Source organism: Apis dorsata, unplaced genomic scaffold (genome assembly GCF_000469605.1).
Source record: "Apis dorsata unplaced genomic scaffold, Apis dorsata 1.3 scaffold_165, whole genome shotgun sequence".
Classification (NCBI taxonomy): Eukaryota; Metazoa; Arthropoda; class Insecta; order Hymenoptera; family Apidae; genus Apis; species Apis dorsata.
In genome coordinates, this window is record NW_006263454.1 from 666,764 (window position 1) to 691,635 (window position 24,872).

At 28.8% G+C, this 24,872-nt stretch overlaps 2 protein-coding genes and 1 long non-coding RNA gene across 11 annotated transcripts in view; 1 reads left to right on the forward strand and 2 right to left on the reverse strand.

Moving 5' to 3' along the window:
• Positions 1-3,124, reverse strand: part of LOC102673723 (putative leucine-rich repeat-containing protein DDB_G0290503) — a 65,034-nt gene extending 61,910 nt beyond the window's left edge. For 5 of the 8 annotated variants that reach the window (XM_031509622.1, XM_031509627.1, XM_031509625.1 and 2 more), the window contains exon 1: positions 2,628-3,118. In XM_031509622.1, the coding sequence (XP_031365482.1) occupies positions 2,628-2,713 (86 nt within the window). In that variant the 5' untranslated portion in view covers positions 2,714-3,118. Of the gene's footprint in view, positions 1-2,627 lie in introns of all 8 variants that reach the window. The other 3 variants (XM_031509624.1, XM_031509619.1, XM_031509621.1) reach the window with 2 other exon arrangements.
• A 3,299-nt stretch (positions 3,125-6,423) lies between these two features.
• On the forward strand, positions 6,424-22,818 carry LOC102676096 (uncharacterized MFS-type transporter C09D4.1-like). Of its 2 annotated transcripts, none has more exons than XM_006613925.2 (8): positions 6,424-6,577; positions 18,306-18,527; positions 19,139-19,363; positions 21,115-21,256; positions 21,406-21,614; positions 21,728-21,831; positions 21,920-22,033; positions 22,398-22,818. In XM_006613925.2, exons 1-8 carry the CDS (start codon positions 6,461-6,463, stop codon positions 22,675-22,677), a joined length of 1,413 nt encoding a protein of 470 aa, XP_006613988.1. In that variant the 5' UTR covers positions 6,424-6,460; the 3' UTR covers positions 22,678-22,818. The 2 variants fall into 2 exon arrangements, with proteins under 2 accessions (XP_006613988.1, XP_006613989.1); XM_006613926.2 differs by lacking the exon at positions 6,424-6,577 and adding an exon at positions 17,432-17,657.
• On the reverse strand, positions 22,613-24,496 carry LOC102675996. The gene is made up of 2 exons (XR_004150208.1): positions 23,752-24,496; positions 22,613-23,386 (listed from the first exon to the last, which is right to left on the reverse strand). It is a non-coding gene; the product is annotated as an uncharacterized LOC102675996 (long non-coding RNA).
• Between the last annotated feature and the right edge of the window lie 376 nt (positions 24,497-24,872).

A 24,872-nucleotide genomic window follows, 5' to 3' on the forward strand; every position in this document is an offset into this window, starting at 1 on the left:
CATAACGGCCAAAGATTCCTCTCGGAGGCCTCCTTTGGCCGGTCTACTTTGGCCAACAGCTCGAAACATCGAGCGCCTCGTTTAATATTGACTTGGAACGAAGAAATTCCGACTGGATCGTTAAGAAACCAGCCTCTACCTCTACCTCTCCTCTCTTTCTCTCACTCTTTCTCTCCTCTTTCCTCTTTCCTCATCACGTGTTCTCTCGTTCGATATCAAAAGACATCTAAAACAAAGATTCGAGATGAATCGAGGAATCATGAAGTGAGGAGTCTCACTTGTTGATCATTAAAAGTTTACACGGGAAATGATTCGAAAAGGAACTTTGAACGCGATTACCGTGAACCTATTACACGCTTCTGTGCAGGTGAACGCAGAGTATAGAGTTTTATGGACGAGAAAATGTGTGAAGATTGTAGAAGATGATGCAGAAAAAGGGGGGGATATACGCTTGGATATCCTTATTGTAACGTTGTAAATTTTTTATTGGATTCTTTTTTTCACGATAGAATCACTTGTTAATTATTGTTGTATATTTAAATATGATGTTGATATTTAAATATAAGCACAGATATGATATTCTATCTTAAGAATGGTCGATATATACTACTATTTTTTTTTTTTTTTCACTTACTGAAATATTTTGAGAAAATGAAAATATTTAATATCACTTTTTTTCACAATCTTTTAGCGTTATAATAATGTATAGAATTTTGGAGGTAAAATTATTTTTAAAATATAATATAATGTATAAATATTGATCGTTCAAGAGTTAATAAATGTTAATTGGAAAAATAAAAAAAAATAACAAGCTTGGTTATTACTAGTGTAATAATATATGATATAAGCAAACAAAACAATACTGGGATGTAGAGAAATCTTTTTCTATCAAGATCATTGTTTTCATCAAAAATCGTCGACTTTATTACATTTATTTGTTTATTTTATCTTGTTTTCTGATTAAAAATTGAATTACATTTTTGTTTTCGAAGAATGTTTTTATTTATTCATCGCGCAAAAACTATAATTAGTAATCCTGTGCTATTTTACGTGTTAATCAGAAACACAATTATTACAATCTAATCTTATTATCTTCAAATCCGAGAGATAATGCGAAGTATTTCAATTTTACGATTGTATTATATCAAGTATATTATGATTTTAGAATTAATAAATCTCGAAATTATTTTGAATGGAAAGAAATCGAGGAAAATATTGCAATTTGGAAACAAAGTAAGGAGATGTTCAGACATTCTTCTTTTTTTTCGTAGTAGAGTTTACATTATTCATCGATAAAAAACACAAATACAATAAAAAATATCAAAAGAAAAATTTTGGCCTAGTATTGCTCGTGACACTTTGGAATGCATCGATGAAATTATTCAATTTTATCATTCAACAATTATTCTTATCAGTAATGAATGAATTGAATATATCTGAATAATTTGTTTAATAAAATTTCATCTTTCTTTCGTTTTTCATTCTACAATAGATATTATCGTCATCAACTTACAATTAATCTATCGTTGCAAAACAATTTCAAAATGATATAATTTATCTATCATGAAGTTTCTAATGAAGAATCTCGTATGAATTCTCTATACTACGTCTAATTCTAGATTATTTATAAGACCTAAATCTAAATGTAAATATTGTTTTTATTCCGATGAATTTCATCACATTCTCTAATTTTTATTAGGAGGACTATTTTCAATTTTATTTCCCTTTAAATTTTATCTTGTTTGATAATCATCAAATAAAAAATTAGATAAAATAAAAGAGGAGAAAATAAGAAAAGAAAGAAAAAAATCTTAAAGTATTTCTTCTGCAATAAATATTAAGAGTATGAATTTCATTATATGGAAAAAATCAATTTGCTCGATGAGTAAGAGTTAGAAAAATCGTTAATGGTTAAATGTTAATTCAATCCTTTGTGTCAAAACCGGATAACCATTGGACTCGCGTCGCGCCATTCAAATATATTCATATCTCGATTCTCGAAACGTTAATTTTTTTTAAAAGATTTTCAAAATGAAAACATTTTCCAACGGTAACTATGAAAAATTGACATTCCAACAGAAGCACCGTTAAATTGAAAGAGAAATAAATCGATTGGAATCCTGTAAACGGAAACGATTTCTAAATTTCACGGCCTCGAGTTATCACCGATATTATTTACACATGTACGTTTTTAAATTTCCAAACAAAAAGAGATTAAAAAGAGAAAGAGAGAGAGAACAAGAAAGATAAGAAGAAGAAGAAGAAGAGGAAGAAGAAACCGTGACGAATTTAAAACACGCATCACAAACAAACGAAACATGTGCACGCTAACATGTCACGCGCCATTAACGCTTATCTGTGATAACTTCAAGGTTCGAAAATATATTTTATCCTAAACCAGAAGTTATTAAAATCGTAAATAAAAAAAGAAAAAAGAAAAAAGAAAAAAAAAGGATCACCGCGAGATATTTTATAAAACTGAATAAAATCGATTAAAGTTAACAGTCAGATTCCACGGATCTCGACCCACTTTTACCGCCACCTGCGTCCTCCATTTTCGGCCCATCCGATCGGAGGATCCTTCTTTCACTGAGAAACAACGTTAAGTCTCGTTAATTCGCACTCACCCCTTTAGAACGCTGGTGTAGATGAGAAAGCATATCCCGGAGGCGACACCAGCCACCATTAAACTCATTCCAGGCGATGTCAACATATTTTTTTCCACTCGCTGAACCACCCTCTCGAATATCAATCGACGCCTCTCTGTCCACCACTATATACGATTGACGTTTAATTATCGGTTGATTGATCCACTCGACGATCCATCTTTCTCCTCTCCTCGAAACGATGGACAAATTTCGAAAAGCAACGATCCTTCGAGGTTAATTTCTCCAAGCTAAATTCTCCTCGGAAAGAAACTTGAAACTACTTCTGTCCATAGACTTTGATGACTGATTTTTACTTTACGGATAGCTTTCCGATATCCTCTGTCAACGTTTATCTGAAGATACGGTCGATAACGACTTTTCGATGAAATTCTGAAACGATACGGAACAGATTCAGATTGAATAATGGTACGTTATATCGTTTGATCGATCATTGGTAAGAGATCCCTCTGCGTGTCTCTTTCGAGAATTGGAAGATAGAAAGATTATTTGCGATTATCTTTCTGCGAAAAAAAAAAAAAAGAAATAATAGAGATTCGTTTCAAATTATTTTCCCGATTCGAATAATTCGATCTCTCGTTCGAACCGATCGTTCTCATCATCGTTCTCTCGCCCGTAAGAATTTATCATTATTATATTTTAAACAACGTTCTAAACGATCGAGTTCCTACGAAACACGAGATGAATTTTGAATTCCGCCGTGTGATGTCGCACATTCACGCACTATTCACGCTCGAAAATTTTCAACGGGATACCGTTAGTCAAATCGGTAATATATACTGTTGTATAGAGGAGATGTGAGCGGAACGCACGATAAGATTGGACTGAAAGCAGAGCTAAGATCCCCCTTGTATAGACGCACACGTGCACCTTCTTCTCGGCATCGGCCGCCGTATGTACCATGTGTCATTCCGCATCCATGGTTTTCTTCGCCACAACACTTGTCGAATGGTACATTGTACCCTGAAACGTAATTTCCGATTAGTTCCGACTGCAAATCTTTTAACTCTGAACGGAACTTGGCTCACGGAGTTTTTACTTTGCAAGAAATATTTCCATTGAGGAATATATTGGCTATTTCCAATTATTTTTTATCAATGGGTCGAAAGTGTCCCTCGTATGTGTGACTCGCTATTCGTTTTTGTGATTCTTCGGAACGATAACGTTTAGGAATTGTTCTGGAAAAAAAAAGAAAAGAGAAGAATTAGAGAAATGAATATCGAAACAAAACAATGTTTATCATGTGATTTTTAATTTTTTTTTTTTTTGGATAATTTGAAAACGAGGAAAAATTTATGAGCAAATCTTTAGACGTAATTGTTGCTTTTCCTTTTTCACAGATTCGAATAATGCAAGGATCGTAGATTAAAATAGCGGAAAACGATTCTTGAGAAATACGACAAGGAAAAAATTATGCTATCGTTATGTAACTTTTGTCTTATGTTGTTACGTCAGCATTGTCTTGGTCCATGCCATCTGCAAACAAAGCGAAAATCTAACATAACATTCGGTGTAAAAAAAAGAAACATGTCGAATTCGAATTCTTTATCTCATATTTCTGTGAATATTTTATATAAGAGATTAATATATAAAGAGTTTGTAATTCCACTAACTTTTAATTATTAATATTAATAAATATAATATATAATAATATATATATTTTTCTCTTTTCTGAAAATTTTTTAAAAATTTTAAAAGATTTTAAATTTTAAAAGATTCAGTGGATATTAATAAGAATAATTTGTAAATAATTTTTATTTATAAATTTTTTATCGAAAGAGTTAGATGATAAAACAGACATCTGTTTATTGATATTCAAGCACCTTGAAATCGGCAGATATAACTTGAACCTTGTACGTTTGGTTGCCTATTTCTTAGGCGCGTCTGACTAACACTGTCGGTAATCACTGACCAGACTGGGATATCTCTACTTTGGTCAGACAAATATGACATACGACAGCTATTTATACTATAGTCCATGCAATTTATTTTTAACTCGTTAAAATTAGAAAATGATTTTAAGAAAGTAAGAATTAAGAAAGAAAGATGATCATAGAATATAAAATAAATTATACTTAAAATTTTAAAATTCTGAATTTATCACTATTCTTAATTTTAATACATTGCAAATTGTTTAACTCTGAAACTTTTTACATACATTTCAAGTAAAATTTTTTACTTGAATATCTCCATAAAATTATCAGCCGCAAATATATCAATTAATTTATCATCTCTCGATTAATTAAACTGTCGATTCAACTAAAGAAAAAAAAAAAAACTTTTATTATCGGCTATCTTCTTTAACATTTTCTAAATTATCAGAAAGACAGAGAAAGAGAAAGAGAGAGAGAGTTGAATCACAGCAAATGTATTCCATTATGATGTAACTTTATTTTTCTTCTTCCAATGGAAACTTGTTTAGCGATAAGATGATTTATCCCCCACAATAATTTATCCTGCACACAACAAAATGCAAAATCCATTAAAGTACGAAGACATGGGATTATCATGCACGGCATCATCAAGTTTTTGACGGCCATTTTGTAAAGAGTAGATGACTCAAAATCGTTCAACGATGAAGGACGAATATCTCTACGAGTGCAAACTCATTATCATATTGAGCATATTCGAATATCAAGCTCGATGGATGCACGTATTCAATCTATTGTTCGACTAGCTCTCGAAACGGATTGTTTGCTTTTTCACGATGGATAGGGGTTATCGATATCGAAGCTATGTTTGTACTTTGTCTATGAAAGATATAGAACGTTCATTAAAAAATTGAAAATTTATTGCATAGATCGAAATAAATTGTTTCTACGTAAAAGGATAATAAAGAAAATAATAATTAATCATCTAATTTCTCATTTTAATCTAAGAAATAACTGCTATGTGAACGTCTTTTATATGCTAATTTTTCTTATGTTTATCTATTATCACAGATACGTCATTTATAATAACTTGTTAATAATGAAGCGTATCAATGCGATGCTGAATGAATAAAATAAGATCCAAAAAGAGAAAGAAAAAAATGCAAAGTATATGTAACTTTTCAAGAAACATAAAGAATGATTGTAATGATTCTCATTACAAAAATTCTTCCAAAGTCTTTAATCTTGTCGATATAATATCTTTATACGTTCCCCCCTTCGATATAATACAGCTGTGCTCGATTATATCGTTAATTGTAACAGTATTATTGACAAGGAGTCATCCATAATTCGAGGAGGAAATCATAATTCGATAAAAAAAATTCGCAATACAATCGCTCCAGACACAGCCCCCACAATTCACGATAGTAATCAGATAATCTTAAGTATCGGTCAGTATGTATTCATTTCAAGCATTGTAAACACGTTTTCTGCCAGGAAAATTAATATTCCACTTCGACTCTGCTTCACTAACAGGCACGAACAATCTTTATGAATCTTCAGTTTTAATCAATCGTCGCCTCTTGTACGACGCGTTCCGTAATTTTAAAATCGTGAAAATTCAGAGCTCCTCTTTAAGATTAAAACTTACTTAAAAAGTTTGCCTTAAAAGCTTGTCTTCTCACAAGCTTTGAATCGAGATTATTCGAGTCCAAAAATAATATAATAATTTGTTCGATCCATATATCGATATTTTTTGAAAGATTAAAAAAAAAAGAACTCGTTTTTCTCTCTCAAATTTTACTCAAAATTTCATTCGTTATTCAATTCCTTTATTTCGCGTTTGAAAGATTTGAAAAGAAATATATAGATTGAAATTCTTTTAGAAAAGAAGTTGGAGGGTAAGAAAAGGAGTAGTGGATCATGAAAGGAATTAATCAGAATTTCGATAATCGGAACATGGATGAACTTCAAGATCTTCCAGAAGAATCGAGCGGCCTTCTTTGCCCCAATCAACATTCTCATCGGTCGCTATCTAAGGTATGAATTCTTTTCGTTCTTATTACGTCTTCGATTAGATAAGCAAACGTCTTGTGAACGTATATGCTCGCGATTTGACCAACTTCTATACTTTCGTTTCAAACTTTTATCAACGATTCTTCGCTAACACGAATACAATATCTTATGATTGTCGAATTTTTAGACAATCTGAGCATGGTAAAATATACGTACACTCATATATTGATACGTGATTGCATTGATTCCTAAGTTTTAATTTTATTATTAACGTTTCCACTTATAAATTAAATTCTATTTCATTTTTTGTATATTTTCTCGAATTAAATATATTCATTACTTGATTTATATTGTGTTTTTACACGGAGAGAAAAAAGTATTTTTTGACAATTAATTAAAAATTTGTTGTGTATATGTATGTCTATCAACAAGTCAATTAAAAAGAAAAGTTTTTACAATATTTTAATTTAGCAATAAACTAATAAAATTTATTTTCTTTTAAAACTTTATATTGCGAAAATAATAATAAATTTTGATTTGTAATGTAGTTTAATTTAATAATTTAAATTCTTACAAAAAATCCAGTCTCAAAGTTTCTGAAAACTTCTCGATTATATGTTATAGGAAGGTACAAATATAACTTATATAAAAAAATATATCTTTTGTTACTCGAACTTTCATCAATCATAAAAAAAAAATATTCTCAAAATCTTACAGAATTAATTCAATAAACAAATAATCTATTATCCGCCTTTTACATCTGCAATTAGAAGAATTAGTCAACAAAAACGTCATCGCACAAGTTTTATAATTAAATTCACAAGCAAAGACATGCAAGCGAGATTAAATCAAAGCAATCACAAAGCAATTCCTTCTGATTATTATTCGTCGAAGAATATAGGAATATATTTATCTCTTCAATTCAACTTGCACAAACTTCGATCGTAATCTATGAGGGTACTTTGCAGCAAAAAAAAAACACTTCAAAACATTTTTTAAATGTATAATAATTGCAACCAAAACAAATTAAACAGATAAAAATAGCTTAATTATTGTTAATTATTCGAAAAAAAAAAATGAAAATAATAACTCAAGTGTCAAACAAATAAGAATTCCAAAATATCGAAATTTTTTTTCGAAATATCGACACACGGTCCTTCATCATTCGATAATTGTCAAATAAATATCGAATACAAAGCAACGAACGAAAAACGTTGCATAATCATCGACAAAACGGACGTTTATCGACGTCAAGAGACATCGTTAATTTGTGTCGCATAATAAGGTGTGTGCGCGCGAGATAAACGCCTCGATCGCTTTTAAATATTTTTATCAATGACGCGCCTTATCTCTTCGGATGTTACAGCTTGAAAGTTTAGCAAGGCCGAATATCGAGGCATAATAATTGTTTAAACATGTTGCGCCAATATTTAGCGTAAAATGCCTCGTCAATGTGATCTTTTTAGAGGATAAGAAATAGTAATAGGTGAAGTTAAAAATACTTTTGACGCGGTACGATGAACGATAAGTGGTTGGAAAAATTGATCTTGTCTAAAAAAAAAAAAAAACATTTCGAAAATTTTATTTACCAAAAGAATTACTATTAAAAATATATCACATATACGATTAAAGTTAAAATATTAGAATACTTGTTTTTATATTTATTATACATAAAAAATGAAATTTTCCTCTCTTAATATTACAAATTGAATTAAAATTCTTCGATTCTTCTTTTTTTTTTTTTTTTATAAATGCTTAGAATATTTGTAAAATACGAATAAGTATTCTATTAAGAAAATAATTAAATACAATTCTATTTTTACCTATATAGTAGAAACTAATATTAATTCTACTAAAAATTACTTACACATTTTTATTAATTACAAAAATAGAAAATCTGAAATCAATTAATTTTTAATTTAATAATTTTTTTCAGGTTATTAATTTTAATAAGTATTATTAAAAATAGATTCTAGCAAATTCTTAGGTATCATTTTTTTTGTTTTTTTGGAAGATCGATATTGTTATCTCATCGATGATATAATTTTCGATATCAAAACGACGTATAATTTTCGATATCAAAACACTTAATGTTTATTTTGTATATTCTGGAATCATTGAAGATAAGAAAAAAGGATTAATCTGAATAACTGAATGATCGAGACAACAAATATTAAACTTGTTAGAAATTAAGGAATTTATTTTGTAAAAGCCATTCTTGAGTTTTCTTTGAAAAAATTAAATTCCAGAATCAATCGAGAAAATCATTTCATTTGGAATTTGGAAAAAGAAAAAATTACGTTTTAAAGTTAAAAAAATCATAGCAATAAAGAAAATGATTAATTTTACCACGACATTCTATTTTTCCAATCCATTAACATTTAATTAATGTAAAATAATTTTGAAAAAATTCATCGGTATATACTTTTGAATGAACAATAATTTTTATGATTTTAATAACAAAAATTATCGAAAGATTAAGATACACGCTCGACAGGAAAAACAAATTTTCAATACTTTCATAAATAGATTAAATATTATATCTTTCTCTTTCGATTAAACAATTATCTTAATCATTATCACGAAAAGTTGATTACACAGAAATATTCAGATTTTTCGCATTTTACGATCGGTTAGAAGTAATGATCGCAGATCCACGATACGTGGTGATACGTAATCCCCTGTATCCGCAGCCAGTAAAATCGTATTTACAAGGATTTAGACGGCCGGTCTTCTCAGAAGATCCTATTTGCACGGTTTGCTATCACGTTCTGTTCACGAACCAAGTGCAATTAATGACTCTATGTCGTGTTTCTATATTATCGCAACACAACTTGCCATTTATATTATTTCATCAATAAAATTTGATAAATAAGTCTGATAAAGATCGGTAATAAACCAATATCTCGTAGCGATTTAAGCAAAGATGATGATGTTGATGGTGTCTAAAGATTTTTGACAAAAGGAATTTTCAAACAAAGAAATTGTATCGTTAAACAAATGTTTACACTGCTCCGTGAAACTATCATTTTCGAATTTTTTGTTTTTTTTCATTTGTTCTTCTCTCTTTTTGCCCCTTTGCGCACAAGTGGAATGATTACGTCTTTGGTCAGACAGATTGGTTGAAATGTTTTTCAACGCGTAAACACGTTATTTTCTTTCTTCGTTTTACACGTGATGATTTATTGACAAATTATTAACGACGTTATTTTTGTATGCTCGAGGCAAACAATGTCACTTGATTAATTTAATAAAAATTAAAGCTGTCTGATGGTGATTAATCGGTCGAAAAGGCTTGTAATGTATTCTTAGAAATTTTGCAGTACGAAATATACTTTCTTTTCCTCGTTTTGCAAGACATTACTGACGAATTATTGTTATTTGAAAACATTTTCGTGACGCAAGATGAAAATACATCAAATCAAGAAATTCTCCAATGATCATTTTTTTTATTAACGATGTTATAATGAAAAAAAAGTGGGGGAAATTGTTTAATTCTTCTTTCTCGAAAGATCGTGATAAAGTTCAAGATTGAAACAATCAATGCAACTTGAAACAAAGTAAACAAACATTTTTTTTTCCTCGATAAAATTAATAAAAACTTGCAGCACTTTGATCATCATGAATGAATATTGCGGAGGAAGAAATTTTTCTCTCGATAAAAAAAATTGCAATTATTGCGAATTAAATAATAATATTTCATAGAACGAAGAGATAAAATTCAAATGTGAATCTTTTTTCTTATTCTAGATAATTTGTTGATTAAATTAAAACTTCCATTAAATCTAACGATAATTTTCTATCGTTGGTATTATTGTTATCTTCTAGTAATGTTATCTTTATAAGTGAACTTTCTTTTTACGTATCATTACGTGATATTGTTAACGTTTAACTTCTCAATGTAGAAGTTATCTATGAAAATTTAAAATTATTAAAAATATAAAAGCAGTTTTATGCATATAATTGTGTAGAATATAATCGTTTGAATTTTAATAACGTTGTTCGTGATGATCTTTCGTTCAAAGTGAATTAATGTAAGATTAAAAAGATTCATAGATCGTCTGAATGAATCAAATAGCAATGTGCAAAAGCAATAGGTTAGTAATTTTAATTAGGAAACGTTTAGATTGTAAATTAGATTAAAATTATGAAAATATTTTTTAGTATTCTATCAATATCTTAATCGTATTAGGAATTTTAATCACGATTGATATCTCTAGTATCTTTCATCTATCAGTATTTTTGTCGAAAATATTCTTTTTATTGGATAAATATATTATATGATTAAATTTTTATTGAAAATAAATGATTCTACATTGTAATTATACTTGATTTTAATCTATTTTTTATTATTATAAAAATAAGAATAAATTAATTTCATATATGTATATATACATGGAAAAATTAAATCGATATTTGTTAATTCTTTTTTATCGAAAAAATTATATCTTATTTTCAAATATAGAAAATTCATTAGAGACTAATGAATACTTATTTAACTTTGCTCTTTTCCATATTTATAAGTCTCTTTTGATTCTTCAAATAAAAGGTCTATGTCATGTTAAAATCCAAACGAGCATTAGCATAAAACTGAAGCAGATATTTTCCATTCTTTCTAAAAGATATTATTGCTTTCAACAATTTTTTTTTTCTTGCAAATCCGTGTTTATACGAATGCATCTTTCTCTCTACTTTTTTATCGTATTAAAACTTTTCACAAATCTATATAAACATCCATTTAATCTATTGATTAAAAAATTAAACTAAAGCCAAAGATGGAGCTCGAATTTTATAAAAATAAATTTTTATATTAAAGTCAATGGAAATGAATAACTTATTACAGTAATTAATTTTCTTCTATTTAACCATCTAATGATCCCTATTTATTTAAAACAAACAAATCCAAATTTGAATTAAACAAAGATTCAACAAAATTTCAACAAAACAATAGTTTTCAAGGTACAGAATTATGCCAAACTTCCTCCACCTATCTTCATCCCCATCCATCCCCATAACTAATCCAAAATAAACAAAATTCTATTCATATCTTCAACTTTTACTAATTCCAAATATATCAAATTTCTCTTTCATCTTTCAATCCTATTCTTATCATCCCTATCCAAAACTAACCCAACCCAAAGAACTTCCTTCTTATAACTCGACTTCAAAAAAAAGAGAATCTCTTCTTCCAAATCGATCGATCAAATATCGAAAAAGAAGAAGAAAAAAATAGGGAAGTCCTGTTATCTCGCCACGGCTGATCGCCAATCTCAAGCCATCGGAAATCTCGCGCAGAAGCAATGGATCGAGCCACGTTCTGCCGATGCGCGGGAGCTCGCTATCAAAACGAAGGACGCGTAGGTGGTGCGAGTCGCGATTCTATCCGTCGGATTTAGTTAATGTCCAGCGCTCCGCCGACTCGGATGTCGCACCGGCTCTGAAAAAACACAGCCATGACACACGTATTCTGACTCCGCCTCGAACAACCGACACACAGCTCGATCACTTTTCCTTCATCTTCGCGCGTTCGCGTGCGAAACAACCAGCTTCGTAATAAAACTCATCGTACGTGTAAAATTTTCAACACATCCACATCGACTGATCGATAACACAGACATAGAGAGAGAGGGAGAGAGGGAAGGAGGGAAAAATCTCTGGACCGTTTTCCCATATTGCGCTTCGAGAACTAGTTGTGCTTCGATCATTTTTTCGCCTATTCCATCATCATCGATGATCATTTTCGATGATCGATCTTTTCTTCCCTCTTTCTCTCTTTCTTCGAAAGATTCGCTCAAAGGATAATAAGGAAACCGCTTGATTTCGAGGATCGGGAGTAGTAGATTTGATTTTATTATTTTTCTTTTTCTTTTTTTCCTTTTGTTCGTTTGAAAATTTTATCCTCTCCTTCCTTTCTTTCTCTCTTTCTCGCTCGCTCGAGGTTTGTTTTATCGTTTTCGCAAGCCGTGTGACTAATCGCGAAAAAATTAAAACACCGAGGCGATATCGACGTTTAAGCGGCCGGCGTAGAAGCAAAAGTTGCGTAGATCCACGTGGACTCGGCCCGTGTCCGTCTCTCTCGTGTGTCTTCTTTCGAGTGATTCGTGTGCATTTATTCTGATTTCATTCTGTCTGTCGATTTGTTGAAGGTGAGAAATTTGGTAAGGTGGAAGAAACGGGAAGGAAAAGTAGAAACGTAACTTTATGAGACGCGTTGAAAGAAGGCGCGTTCTCGTGAGACGATTGTCTCTCGTTCGTCGATCGGTGGATCCGAGAGATCGTCGCGTGTCAGGTAAGTAAGATTTTTGACTTCGATTCCGGTTCAGAGATCATTGTTCTCGTGTATAATAATTTTTTTCAATCAAAATAGAATGGACAAGTGGTAAACGAATTATGGAAAATGACGACGTTTAAAACGATAACTTCAATGTTCACAGTTAATGGTTTTACAATGCGATTTGACTCGGAATAGATAAAGTTAAAAAAAGCTATGCTCGAGTTTAAACGCGAGAATCATATATTAAAAGGAAATAGTAAAAAAATTTACACAATGATTAAATTATGGACACGATGATTTATTGCAATATTAGATTGAGTAGCTTTTTCGAAAAAGGGAGAATGGGGAATTGTATAAATTGAGTTTAAAGGCTTTAACTTATATTTGAAATATAATTAAGAAGATAAAAATGATTCGATGATAAATATCGCTATAATGCAGTATAATCCTTTCGTGGAACATGTTGAAGAGTTCTAGAAATCAAAACAAACGCAAAAGTTTGTGTACAAAAATATCGATTGAGAATTATTTATTATGCTATAAGAAGTTCAAGTTTCTTATTGGTGAAACAAGATAATGTAAGATGGCTCTTTGTCACGTCTTGTTTTATCTATTAAGGAGGAAAAAAAAAAAAAATAAAATCTCAATCGAAATTTCTGTTTGTTTTTATCTCCCTCGTAGAATCAATTCTCTTCTATCCAATATAAAGGATTTAAAAAATGAGATCGATGAGGTATATGAAATAGAATTTAGAAGTTGGATTAAAATTTTGTGAAAAAAATTTTTTTCGTAGAGCTGTTCAATTTTTAAAATACGAAAGTAAAGAACGAAAGTTTCTTAAAGAGAGAGTAAATGAAGAAAAATTTTGTGGTATAAAGGGGAATTCAATCTCAAATCGATCATTCCATTTTTAAAAGACAAACATAAAAATCTTGCCGCGTGTTTATTTTATATATCACGAGCAACCTTCGGAGCATTGATTACAACGTTTGAATCAATGTCTCCAATTGTATCCGAGCGGATACGAAGTGAGCGATAAAAGGAGGAAGAAGGGGTGAATGAATGAAAAAAAATCTTCGAAACAAAGCTGTTTCCTCGATTCACGAGGAAAAAAAAAAGTATTTAACGACCGATTAGTGGCGCTCGCGACACATATTTTGAAACGATATAAAATCAAGGCTTTTCTCTTGATAACCGATTCAATCGGAGCAAGATATCCGATTTAAAAGAAACGGTAAAAATTTTTCTTCTATTGCAGAATAGTATATAAATTGTAGAGATTTCGTTAAATTAAATAGAGAGAAAATTAATTCCATTCCACGTGTTATCGTATATTATCAATCCCTTAAATAAATAGATATAAAAATCCTTAAATTTTTAACGAGCCGTTGCTACGAGCCGTAAATGATTAAAAATGGCGAAAATCACAATTTTTTACGACCTACAATAGCAATAAATTTTTATAACTTTCGATACTTGTACAGCTTTTTTACGCGTCAACCGATTTTCATGAAATTTTCTACACGCGTACAATTTATTTAGATCTACAAAATTATTTTCAGACAGAAGATTGTAACTTATAAATTATTTCTATTTGTAATATTATTGTCCTCCAAGTAACTATTCCATTGAATTTTTTTATCGATTGATATATAACTCTGTTAAATTCCTTTCTTCTTAATCATTCATCGAATAATTTTATCAACGAAGAAAATTGATACGAAGTTCGAAACGTTAATACAATTTGCATTCAAGTTGATGGGATTTTGTCGTAAATTCAAATCGAAATTTGCAATTCCGTCCAAGTAGGGGAGAATCTACGTGTAGATGGCCGGCACAGTAAATGATTCCTATATAATATATGATCCTTGACCTTAAAACCCAGAATTCCGGAACTCACGATCGACCTTCCATCGACTTCCTATAAAAATGGCCTCGTCGAGTCGAGTTCGTCAAAGTGCTGGTTTAAAAGCTTCACTTATCGATGTTTTTTACGCGTACTAGAGTAATTACCTTCATTTTTTTTTTTCTTTTACTTTTTTAATTAAATTTTTCGAGTTTCGAACATTTGTAAAATATTATCGTACATTTAATATCGAGATTTATGCCTCGCGATAAATGTTTAAATATCGATTGTCCTGTCCCAGTTAGAAAGTTTTTTTTTTTATTCATCTTGAATTATATATTTCCTCTTTGATGTTTAATTTAATTTTTGAGAATACGAGTTTGCATTGTATTTGTTAAAACACTGGAAATATATATATATATACTCGAGAATATTTTGGGTTTTAAATATTCAAAAATTTAAATAAAGTTTAATTTCAAAAGAATCCTGTGATTTCTTTCCGAATCTTTATGAATTCCAAAAAAAAGTTTAAATTTCGCAGATACTTTTAAATATTCCAAAGAGAAAAATAAATTGAAAAATCCTTAAATATTTGCAAACTTTTATTTTAAAACATTTAAATACTTCGAGGCTCAGATTTCAGAATTTATAATTCTTCTTTTTTTTCTTCTTCTTATTCTTCTTCTTGTGTGATATTGCATTTGTATGCATTATGTTAAACGCTTATGTCATATACATGACATACAACCGTTCGATGGTTATTATTCCAAGCTGTTTTTTCATTCATTATTAAAAGATTTTAATTAAGACAAAGTAATGTGCGATTCACAAGGTCGCTGGATAATAATTATCTATAAAAATTCTTCAGAATAAAATTGTTCTTATTCTAAATCCTTTTTTAAACAAATTAATCTTGCAATTTTTCGAATTTTTATGTCTTATAATTTTCTTCTTATTTCAACAAAAAATTTTTTAATTTTTAAAAAAAAAACTTTAATAATGATAACATTGAATAAACAAATATAAATAAATTAAATATATGTATATTATAATGATATTACATTTATATATTGATATATTTCTACATTTATATATTGTATATAATTCTCTACAGATATTTCTATATTTCTTTGTACCCGATTCTATGGAAATGTTCTTTCTTTCTGTCAAAACAAGAGTAAATTATAAGTGAATTTAGGATCGATAAAATTGAGATTGAAGGAAATTTAACGATAAATTAAATTGAATTTAAATTTAACAGTACTTCGATTTACAAAGACTCCGATTCAAAAATTGTTGGATAATTGAAAAATCGAGACAAGAGAAAATTTAGATAAAAGAATTTTTATATAATATTTCAAAAGTTTAAATTATAGAATATGCTAATTTAGATTGTTTAAATTTTTGAATATTTAGATAAATAAAAATATAAATTTAAGAATTTTATTATATTGAAATATTTCGAGATTTTAATTTTAATGATTTTCTAAGTTTTCGAAAACTATGATATTAAATTTTTTAAATTCTTCCTAATTCTCAAAACTTAACTATTAAAATTCTTTAAATATGTTTACATATTCGAAAATATAGATTTCAAGATTTTTAAAAATTCAAAAACTTTCTTGGGGATCTAAACACAGAATAAATCTAAATCTAAATTAAACACAGTAAAAATAATTAAAATTCATAAGTTTCTAATAATTCTCTTGAATCTTAATATTAAAGCCATTTCGACATGGAAGAATAATGCCAATAATTATAATTTATCAACAAAAAAACATACATGTTTATACGATGATAATTGAGATCACTCGGGAATAAAAAAAAAAAATCATGTTTTTTAACACAACAATTCGATAATTACTCATTAAAACTCGCAGACTATCACTTGGAAATCAAATAAATAATTCATTTAAGAGCATTTAATTAATGATAACTTGTTTTCCAATGATATTGTAACAATTAAAAAAATTCACATTTACTTCAATGTAATAAATATTACATTAAATTAAATTACATTTTATTAATTTGAAATGCCGAAATGATATGAGTATTATGAGTTTCTTTAAAAAATTAATTTTTGCCTGTTTTATATCTCCTTGAAATTTATTTAATATTGATTCGCAAAATAATAAGTGTGTCATTTATGATATCAAGTATAATAACACTCCCAACCCCTACTTCCTACAACCCTAACTCAACATCCGTGCTCAAGTGGACAATATTATAATTATGATGCTGCCATTTTGTTCCATTATACGAATAGATTTAGTCTTCCCTTCGATGAAAAGGGTCCAAGATAGAATCTTTATGCGACCTAAACAATCATGATTATATCATGCACCCTTTGCACTCTAAGTATTATTTATTTCATTGTATCATTTTTTTTCTTGATTAGTCAATGTTTTTGAGCGAGAAATGGTATCGCAATATTCGATTATAATTTTAAGCTGTACAATGGAAAATTGGAAGGAAAGGAAATGTCAATAATCAGGACTTATCTTGACAAGAATGCTGAAAGGGTTATCGTATATTGTTTTTCCAACATGTTAATTCGAAAAATCTATTATTCAGGCATCCTATTAAATCTCGAGTGTCCTGTTCGCCACTAATTGGCACTTCAGAGAAGTCTCGTGAAATTATTAAGCTTTTCTCGCGGCTAGATTTAACAAGAAGAATAGTAGAGTTCTCTCGTCTCTAATAAAAATTTCGATGCTTGTTTTTTTTTCGATCTTTTGCAGAAATTCAGTTCGATCGAAAACAAAGTACTTGAAAACAACGAGTATTTGAGAAAATTATTTGGAGGTTGAGAAGAAAATAAAGATACAAAAGAAGTATTGGAAATATAAGATTCAGTGAAAAGTCGGTATAAAAGCGTTGACTGACTTTTTACGTGGATTATGGAAGAAGGGCTGGATACAAAAATGATGAAAAGCTCGGCGGATTATATAAAAGCCATGGAGAGCAACGTGCAATCAAATCAGGTGACTAGAATGTCTGTGAAATGGGAGCCGATTTAAAACTTGTAATCTTATGTAATAAATCTTTAATAAATAAACAAAGTTTTCACTGTTTTGCTCATGAATATTTTTTATTAGATTTGAAAGTTTTTTTTAATAAGGATATGTGAATTTGAGAATGTTCAAATATTGACAAAAAAATTTTGATTTGGTAGAATATAAGAAAGTTTATGGAAATTTAAGTTTAAAAAAAATTGCATAGGAAATTTTAATATTAACTATTAAGGAAATTAGGTTTAAAGGATTGTAAATATTAGAGAAATTAATTGCGATGAAAGCAAACTTAAGATAATCTAAATAAAAAGGATAATAAATCCTTAAAGAATTTTCCAAGGATTTATTTCCAAAGCATTTAAAATTAAGAAGATTTTACAATTACAATAAAATAGAGGATGTGAAAATGATATCTTGATGACTTTCAAAAGAGAAGAATTTAGATATAAAAGAATTTAATAGAAATCCTATTAAAAGAATCCTATTAAAATTTATAATCAAATTTAAAGATTCAAAATACTATCTTAGCAAAATTTAATTAAATTCGATGAAAATTTACTATTGTCAAAATTTATATTTAAACAAAATTTTCTAATTTGGAAAATAATTCTCTCACAGGTGATCGAGACGAAAGTGTACAAACGACGATGGCTGATTCTAATAATCTTCGTGCTGTACAGCGCTAGCAACTCGATGCAATGGATTCAATACAGCATCATTGCAAATATCATTACGGCATACTACAATGTATCCACTTTTTCAGTGGATATGACCAGCATGATATACATGATAACTTATATTCCTTTCATCTTTCCAGCAAGTTATTTACTCGATAGATTCGTAAGTATGGTTGTTAAATTTATTATTATTATTATTATTTATTTGACTGCTTTTTATATTTTTCTGTCTGTAAAAATAATTTTTCTTATCCATATTGCAATTAATTTTTCCTTATCCATTGAAACTAATCAATTTTATTGAAAATATCTATCTCGAGAAATGTTACATTATGGATTGGCACTGCATAAAAGATAAGAGAATCATAGAAAAAATTATTGTATCGAAATATATCATAAGATTAACAGATCAATTCTTCTAATTCTTTTCTCGATACGTATCTTAATCCTGAACCTTGATCTTGAAAACACTTGATGTAGACATTTTATTAAATTATTATCTTTATTTTCTTTTCTTGTTGAACGATATTGAAAGATATTCAAGAAAAAAGAAAATCTTGATTCCATATCTAAACAAATTACTTTGAAGATTAATGGATCATAAAAAAATATTATAGATTTGTATATCTAATAATAAGATTTCTGATATTTCGAAGTACGAAGAAAAGATAAGAGTTTACCATTTCTTTATAAAAGAAAGAATTTTTCTTTTTCCAGAAAATAAGTTTTTTTCAGAATTCATTCCATTATTTTTCACGTAATCATCGATTTCAGGGCCTCAGGTTCGCCGTTTTGACAGGTGCGATCGGAACGATGACCGGCTCTTGGATAAAAGTGTTTAGCGTAAGTCCAGATCGGTTCTGGATTACCTTCATTGGTCAAACATTCGTTGCTGTGAGCCAAACGTTCATCTTATCGGTTCCAGCTCGTTTGGCCGCTGTTTGGTTCGATTTAAATCAAGTCAGCAGCGCGTGCAGCATCGGCGTTTTTGGAAATCAGGTTAGTTATAGATGTAAATTTTTTAATTAACTTTATATTGTTTATAATCGTACATATATATATAAGTTGTATTTACACATAAAATTATATGAGAAATAATTTATGTTTAAAATGTAAAGATAATTTTTTATATGAAAATATATAAAAGGTATAGAATCAAATACTTTGATTTCTTGCTTCATTTTTGAGGAAAATTATACTGAAAAAAATAACATTATTTCCATTAATATGTCTCTAATAACATAAGTAAACAAACCTATCTTTTTATACAGAATATTTTACAATATTGTTACAAGTAATAAAAAAGAACAAAATATTAAAACGATTTCTTTATAATTTTTCAATCATTAATGTGAAATACTTTAACTCGTTATCGAAAAGATTCCATTAAACAATTTCCAAGCTTTGATGTTTCATGTCCTTTTCGCATGATCACTCAAAATGAATATTCTTTGTAAAATAATTTCGCAAGCTTTGATATTCAATATTCTCTCAGCATAATTCAATCATTGAACATATTCCAATTAGTAAGCATTCGATCCAACTCTTAACAAGTAATTAATTATCCTACTCTTGAATACTTCGTGCAACGTCTCTTTTCTAAACTCCTTTCATTAATTTTCTATTTTCTTTCCTCACCTCCAAAAGAGTCCTCGTTATAATACCAGATCATTGTCTCAATTATTGTCTCAAAAATCAACGTCCATCAATTACGATCACTTTACTCGAAACAATAGTAATAGAATGCCAAATTTTCAACTGGATGGAGACCAACAAAGTGAACATATCCACACGATGTTTGAGTTACATATATACGATATAGTTGTTAAATAAATGCTCGTAAATGGAGCTCGAGTGCATATTACCTGTGTAGTAAAACTCTAATTCGAGAGACAGGGTCGTTGGAGAATGAAGTAGTGATTAGATGGGAAACAGAATCGTAACGTGCACCCACGTTTCATTTCGCGGCGGTACGAGGGGGATCTGGGACCCCATTCAGCAAATTAAACCTATGTATTTCAAATAGATCACCCCTTCTCGTAGGAAGATAATCTATTCAAGGTGCACCACCGATCAGATTATTTTATCAACTTTCATATAGATTTTTTTCTGGTCTCGAGTATACAGATGTATGGTCCGAGAATCTTTAATTTGAAAAAAATATTATTAATATTTCAATCAAAGAAATTCGATTCTTAAGATATGTGTTTATGTTTTATATATGAGGTACATACCTTTTTTTTCTATCCCAAGTATACAGATTTATAGTTCGAGAATCTTGAATATTTCATTTGAAGAAGTATTTCTGTTTGATTAGAGGAATTGTATTCTTAGAAGACGTACATCAATCGCTCTTCACATCTGATGAGGTTTAAATAAAATTTTTATTACAATGCCATTTGCTATGAATAGTTAATAAAGAAATATACGATAGATATCACAAAATTGATATAAATGATCGTTGACCTTGCTGTTTATGACGTGACTGCCAAGTTTGCCGCTCTTCGAGCACAAGCTTTCGAGAGCGGAACTCTTGGCATAGCTCATGATGGGCTGAAAAGAATAATGATCTCTTACTTCCTTGGAATAACAACAATGGACATCGAGCATCTCTGGATGATAGTAATTTCACGATGAATTTACGACATTTATATAAATTTCAAACTATAGAAAATAACATGAAATAGAAATTTTCTATTGTATTATTTATCATTTAGAAAAATTTAAAATGATCGTTCTCTGATTTCCAGCTGGGTATAGCAATTGGTTTCCTCTTCCCGCCGATGTTGGTGCAAAACAGCGAAGAAATTAATCAAATCGGCCGAGGATTGCATGCGATGTTCTACATAGTTGCTGTTTTTACCACTATTATTTTGGTCCTTATACTTCTATGTACGTATACTAATCATAAGTTCAATATTAAAAAATTCTCTAAACGTCTAAAGAAAACAATAAACTTTCTATATTTTTATATTCTCTGGTTTCAATATTATGTTGGCTTTAATTTGTAATTAATATATTGAAATAATATTTTCCTCTAGTTTTTAAGTCTAAACCACCACTTCCTCCGAATGAAGCACAAGCTCAAATTCAGAGAGAGAACGAAACATCGAAAAGTTTCTTCATTTCCATAAAGAAACTAATCACAAATGTTGGTTACTTATTACTATTGTTCAGTTATGGCATTAACGTAGGCGTGTTTTATGCCATTAGCACGCTTCTCAATCAGATAATCCTTCAATATTTTCCTGTAAGTTTTTATTTTTTATATCTATTTTTTCTTTTCTATTTTAAGATTTATATTATTTCTCTATTAAATTTCTATTTATTATCGTTATTTATATCGTTGTAATAAAAATTCAGAATCATGAAAAAGATGCTGGAAGAATCGGTTTGACCATCATCTGCGCTGGTATGTTAGGTTCTGTGATTTGTGGTATTGTGCTCGATAAAACACGCAAATTCAAGTGAGTAAATCTTCTTAATATAAAAATTAAGTTACATTATGTTTCTTTCGTTGATTAATTGTCTTAATTTAAAATTTTTTATTTGTAGAGAGACAACATCAGGCGTTTATCTTTTTTCCTTTTTGGACATGATTATATTCACATTCATTCTAATGTCCACCAGTCAAATATTCACCATTTATATAATAGCTGGCATATTAGGGTAAGAATAATCCATATTTCTTAATTTTCATTAAGAATTCAGAATATTTAATGAAATTCAATTATTATTTTTCTCTTTATTTTATTCTTTAGTCAATATACTTTATAAATCCTATATAAATCTAATTTATGAATTCTTCAAAAATATTTTTCATTCTCACTTTTAATATTTACAAAAAAATTGTAAAAAGCTGAAATTTTTCTCAAAAATATTATAAGTTCATAATCTGCATTAATAATTTCATATAATTTATCTATTGCACAAATAAAAATACATAAGGACATGCATAAATAATAATAAAAATTTAATTTATTACATGAAATTTTTAATATGATTTTGAATTCTTCTCAAAATATTTTTTCAGATTCTTTATGACTGGCTATCTTCCAGTGGGTTTTGAATTTGCCGCGGAATTAACATATCCGGAACCGGAAGGAACATCCGCTGGTCTATTAAACGCAATGTGCCAAATATTCGGTATCATCTTCACGATTATCTACGGGTATTTCTTGCACGTTTGGGGTGATTTCTGGGCGAATATTTTCCTCTGTATTGCGCTAGCTTTTGGTTCGTTTCTCACCATCATCATTCCCAATGATCTTCGAAGACAGAGAGTTTTAAAGAATCCCATGGTCGAAGGTTGAAAGATAGAAAATTGGAAAATTATCGACTAGTCTTTGTTGTGATTGATGATATTGCGAATGTAGACTTTCCTAAGATGAATATCTTTAAGATAGATAAAAAAAATGAATTATTATAGGTTGTCCAAAGATAGTTGATTTTGATAAATTGTCAGATAAAATTGCATAGAATTCTCTGCCTCATGTTATCTATTATTGTTACTATCATTATTTTATTCTTTCATATTTTTTCAATATTTTTATATTTTACATATATAATATTTTTTTTTATTGAATTCAATTTTTAAATAACACTTAAAAATAGATTTCTTAGTACATAAAAATATGATGTAATTAGTTTCAAAACTAAAAAGGTTAATATGCCAAATGACAAAATATCAAAATAATATTTCATATGAATACATGTATACTCAAATAATAACAAGAGTAGATAAAGATAAACGAACAATAATTTTGGGTATGGTTCAAGATCTGAAATTATGTTGGAATATTCCATATTATTTTTATTATTTTTTTATTATTTTTGTTTTAAAAGTACTAAATAGAAGTTCTAATTTATTTATAAATTATCGAGGTTAATCATTGACTATTTAAAGAATCACTGTCTTACACTTACATTTTAATTTCTATCTTATTGTTTCTTCTTCTTTGTGCTGTGATGACACTTCAGTATCATGAAATAATTCCATTCGCACGTAGACAACATTTGAAACTTTTATGCATTTCAAAAAAAAAATTAAGAACTATAAAGCTACAGATCTAATTTTTATATAGTTTAAAAAATCAATATGATATGATATTTCGTTTCGTTGTCTATGTAGTTTGAAAAACCAAAATTTCTTTTTATTTCAGCCATTATATAGTATTATTATCTCTTATGATTCTGATGAACGTGTTTAACGAACTTTTTCTGAAACCTCAAATAATGCGAATTAAGATGAAAAAATTTCGCATTTTTATGATTGATATATCAAAATAATACCAGTAGTCAATGAAATAGTCAGAAATTTAAATAATATTTCGTGGATAATAGAAATGATAGTATAATAATAATAATTGATACGATTAGATTCTTACAAAAATATTGAGATGCTGCACATTTCAGGATGAACGAAAGATAGATAAAAATCTATTTATTCTCGTTATTTGTGTAAATTGTGTAAATGTTCCCATTTACAATAGATTTTTAAACTTTGGTCTTCATTATGTACAAACCTATGAAATTGTATTTCTTCGATACGTAATTTTCATAGTTTATCACATTAAATATTAATCACAAGATATCGATCGAATGTCGTAGAATGAAATATTTTTGAAATTTAAGTAAAATAATGAAAATTTTTTAAATTTACTTTTACTATAAGCAAATTATAACTTTACAAAGTTCACAATACACAAGCAAAAAATTGGATGTAAGATAAATTCGATAATTCAGAACCGCGTGAAATATGCGAGCTATTGAAGAAACTCGATTTATGAGATGATCGAGATTCGAGATTAAATTTGCTCGAATCGACCGAGGAAAAACGAATTATTACGAAGGTTAATATAAACGAGCTATCTGAAATTGAATTTTCTTCTATTTTCTTCTATAATTGAAAGTGAGTTTAAAGATCGTCAGATATTCAATTCTACTTTAGATTATATCGTCATTGTCTGACTATTTCTAGCTTGAAAAGAAATTTCTTTCGTTTTAAATAACCTCTAACGGACGACAATAATATTGTAGCTACACGTACAAAATGAGTATTAAGAAACAATACTGTAGTTATAATTGTTGTAAATTGTGATCGATAGACTGAAGAATGTTTATGTGTTTAACATTAAAACGTAGAAGAAGATTTAGAATGTTAGTATTACTTAGTATTTTTAAATAAATCATATCTTTTATGATATTTCTAGTTTGACAAAAGATTTTCTTCTTTAAGTTATAGTTATTAAAATTTATATGAACATCTACAGTCTAGTGATCATCGATGTATGTGTACTATTTTTTATAAATATTATCGTGTGTCCATGTATAATTGTGGGGCCATATATAAAAACGAATAGATACGAAAATAGTCGACAATAAATTTATTATATTATAATATATTATGTAAGAGTATTAAGGATTCGAAATTGATAGAATAATATAGAAAATTTTGCTTCTATTTTTATAATATTCTTACAACACAAAAGTATTCGAAAAAAAAAAT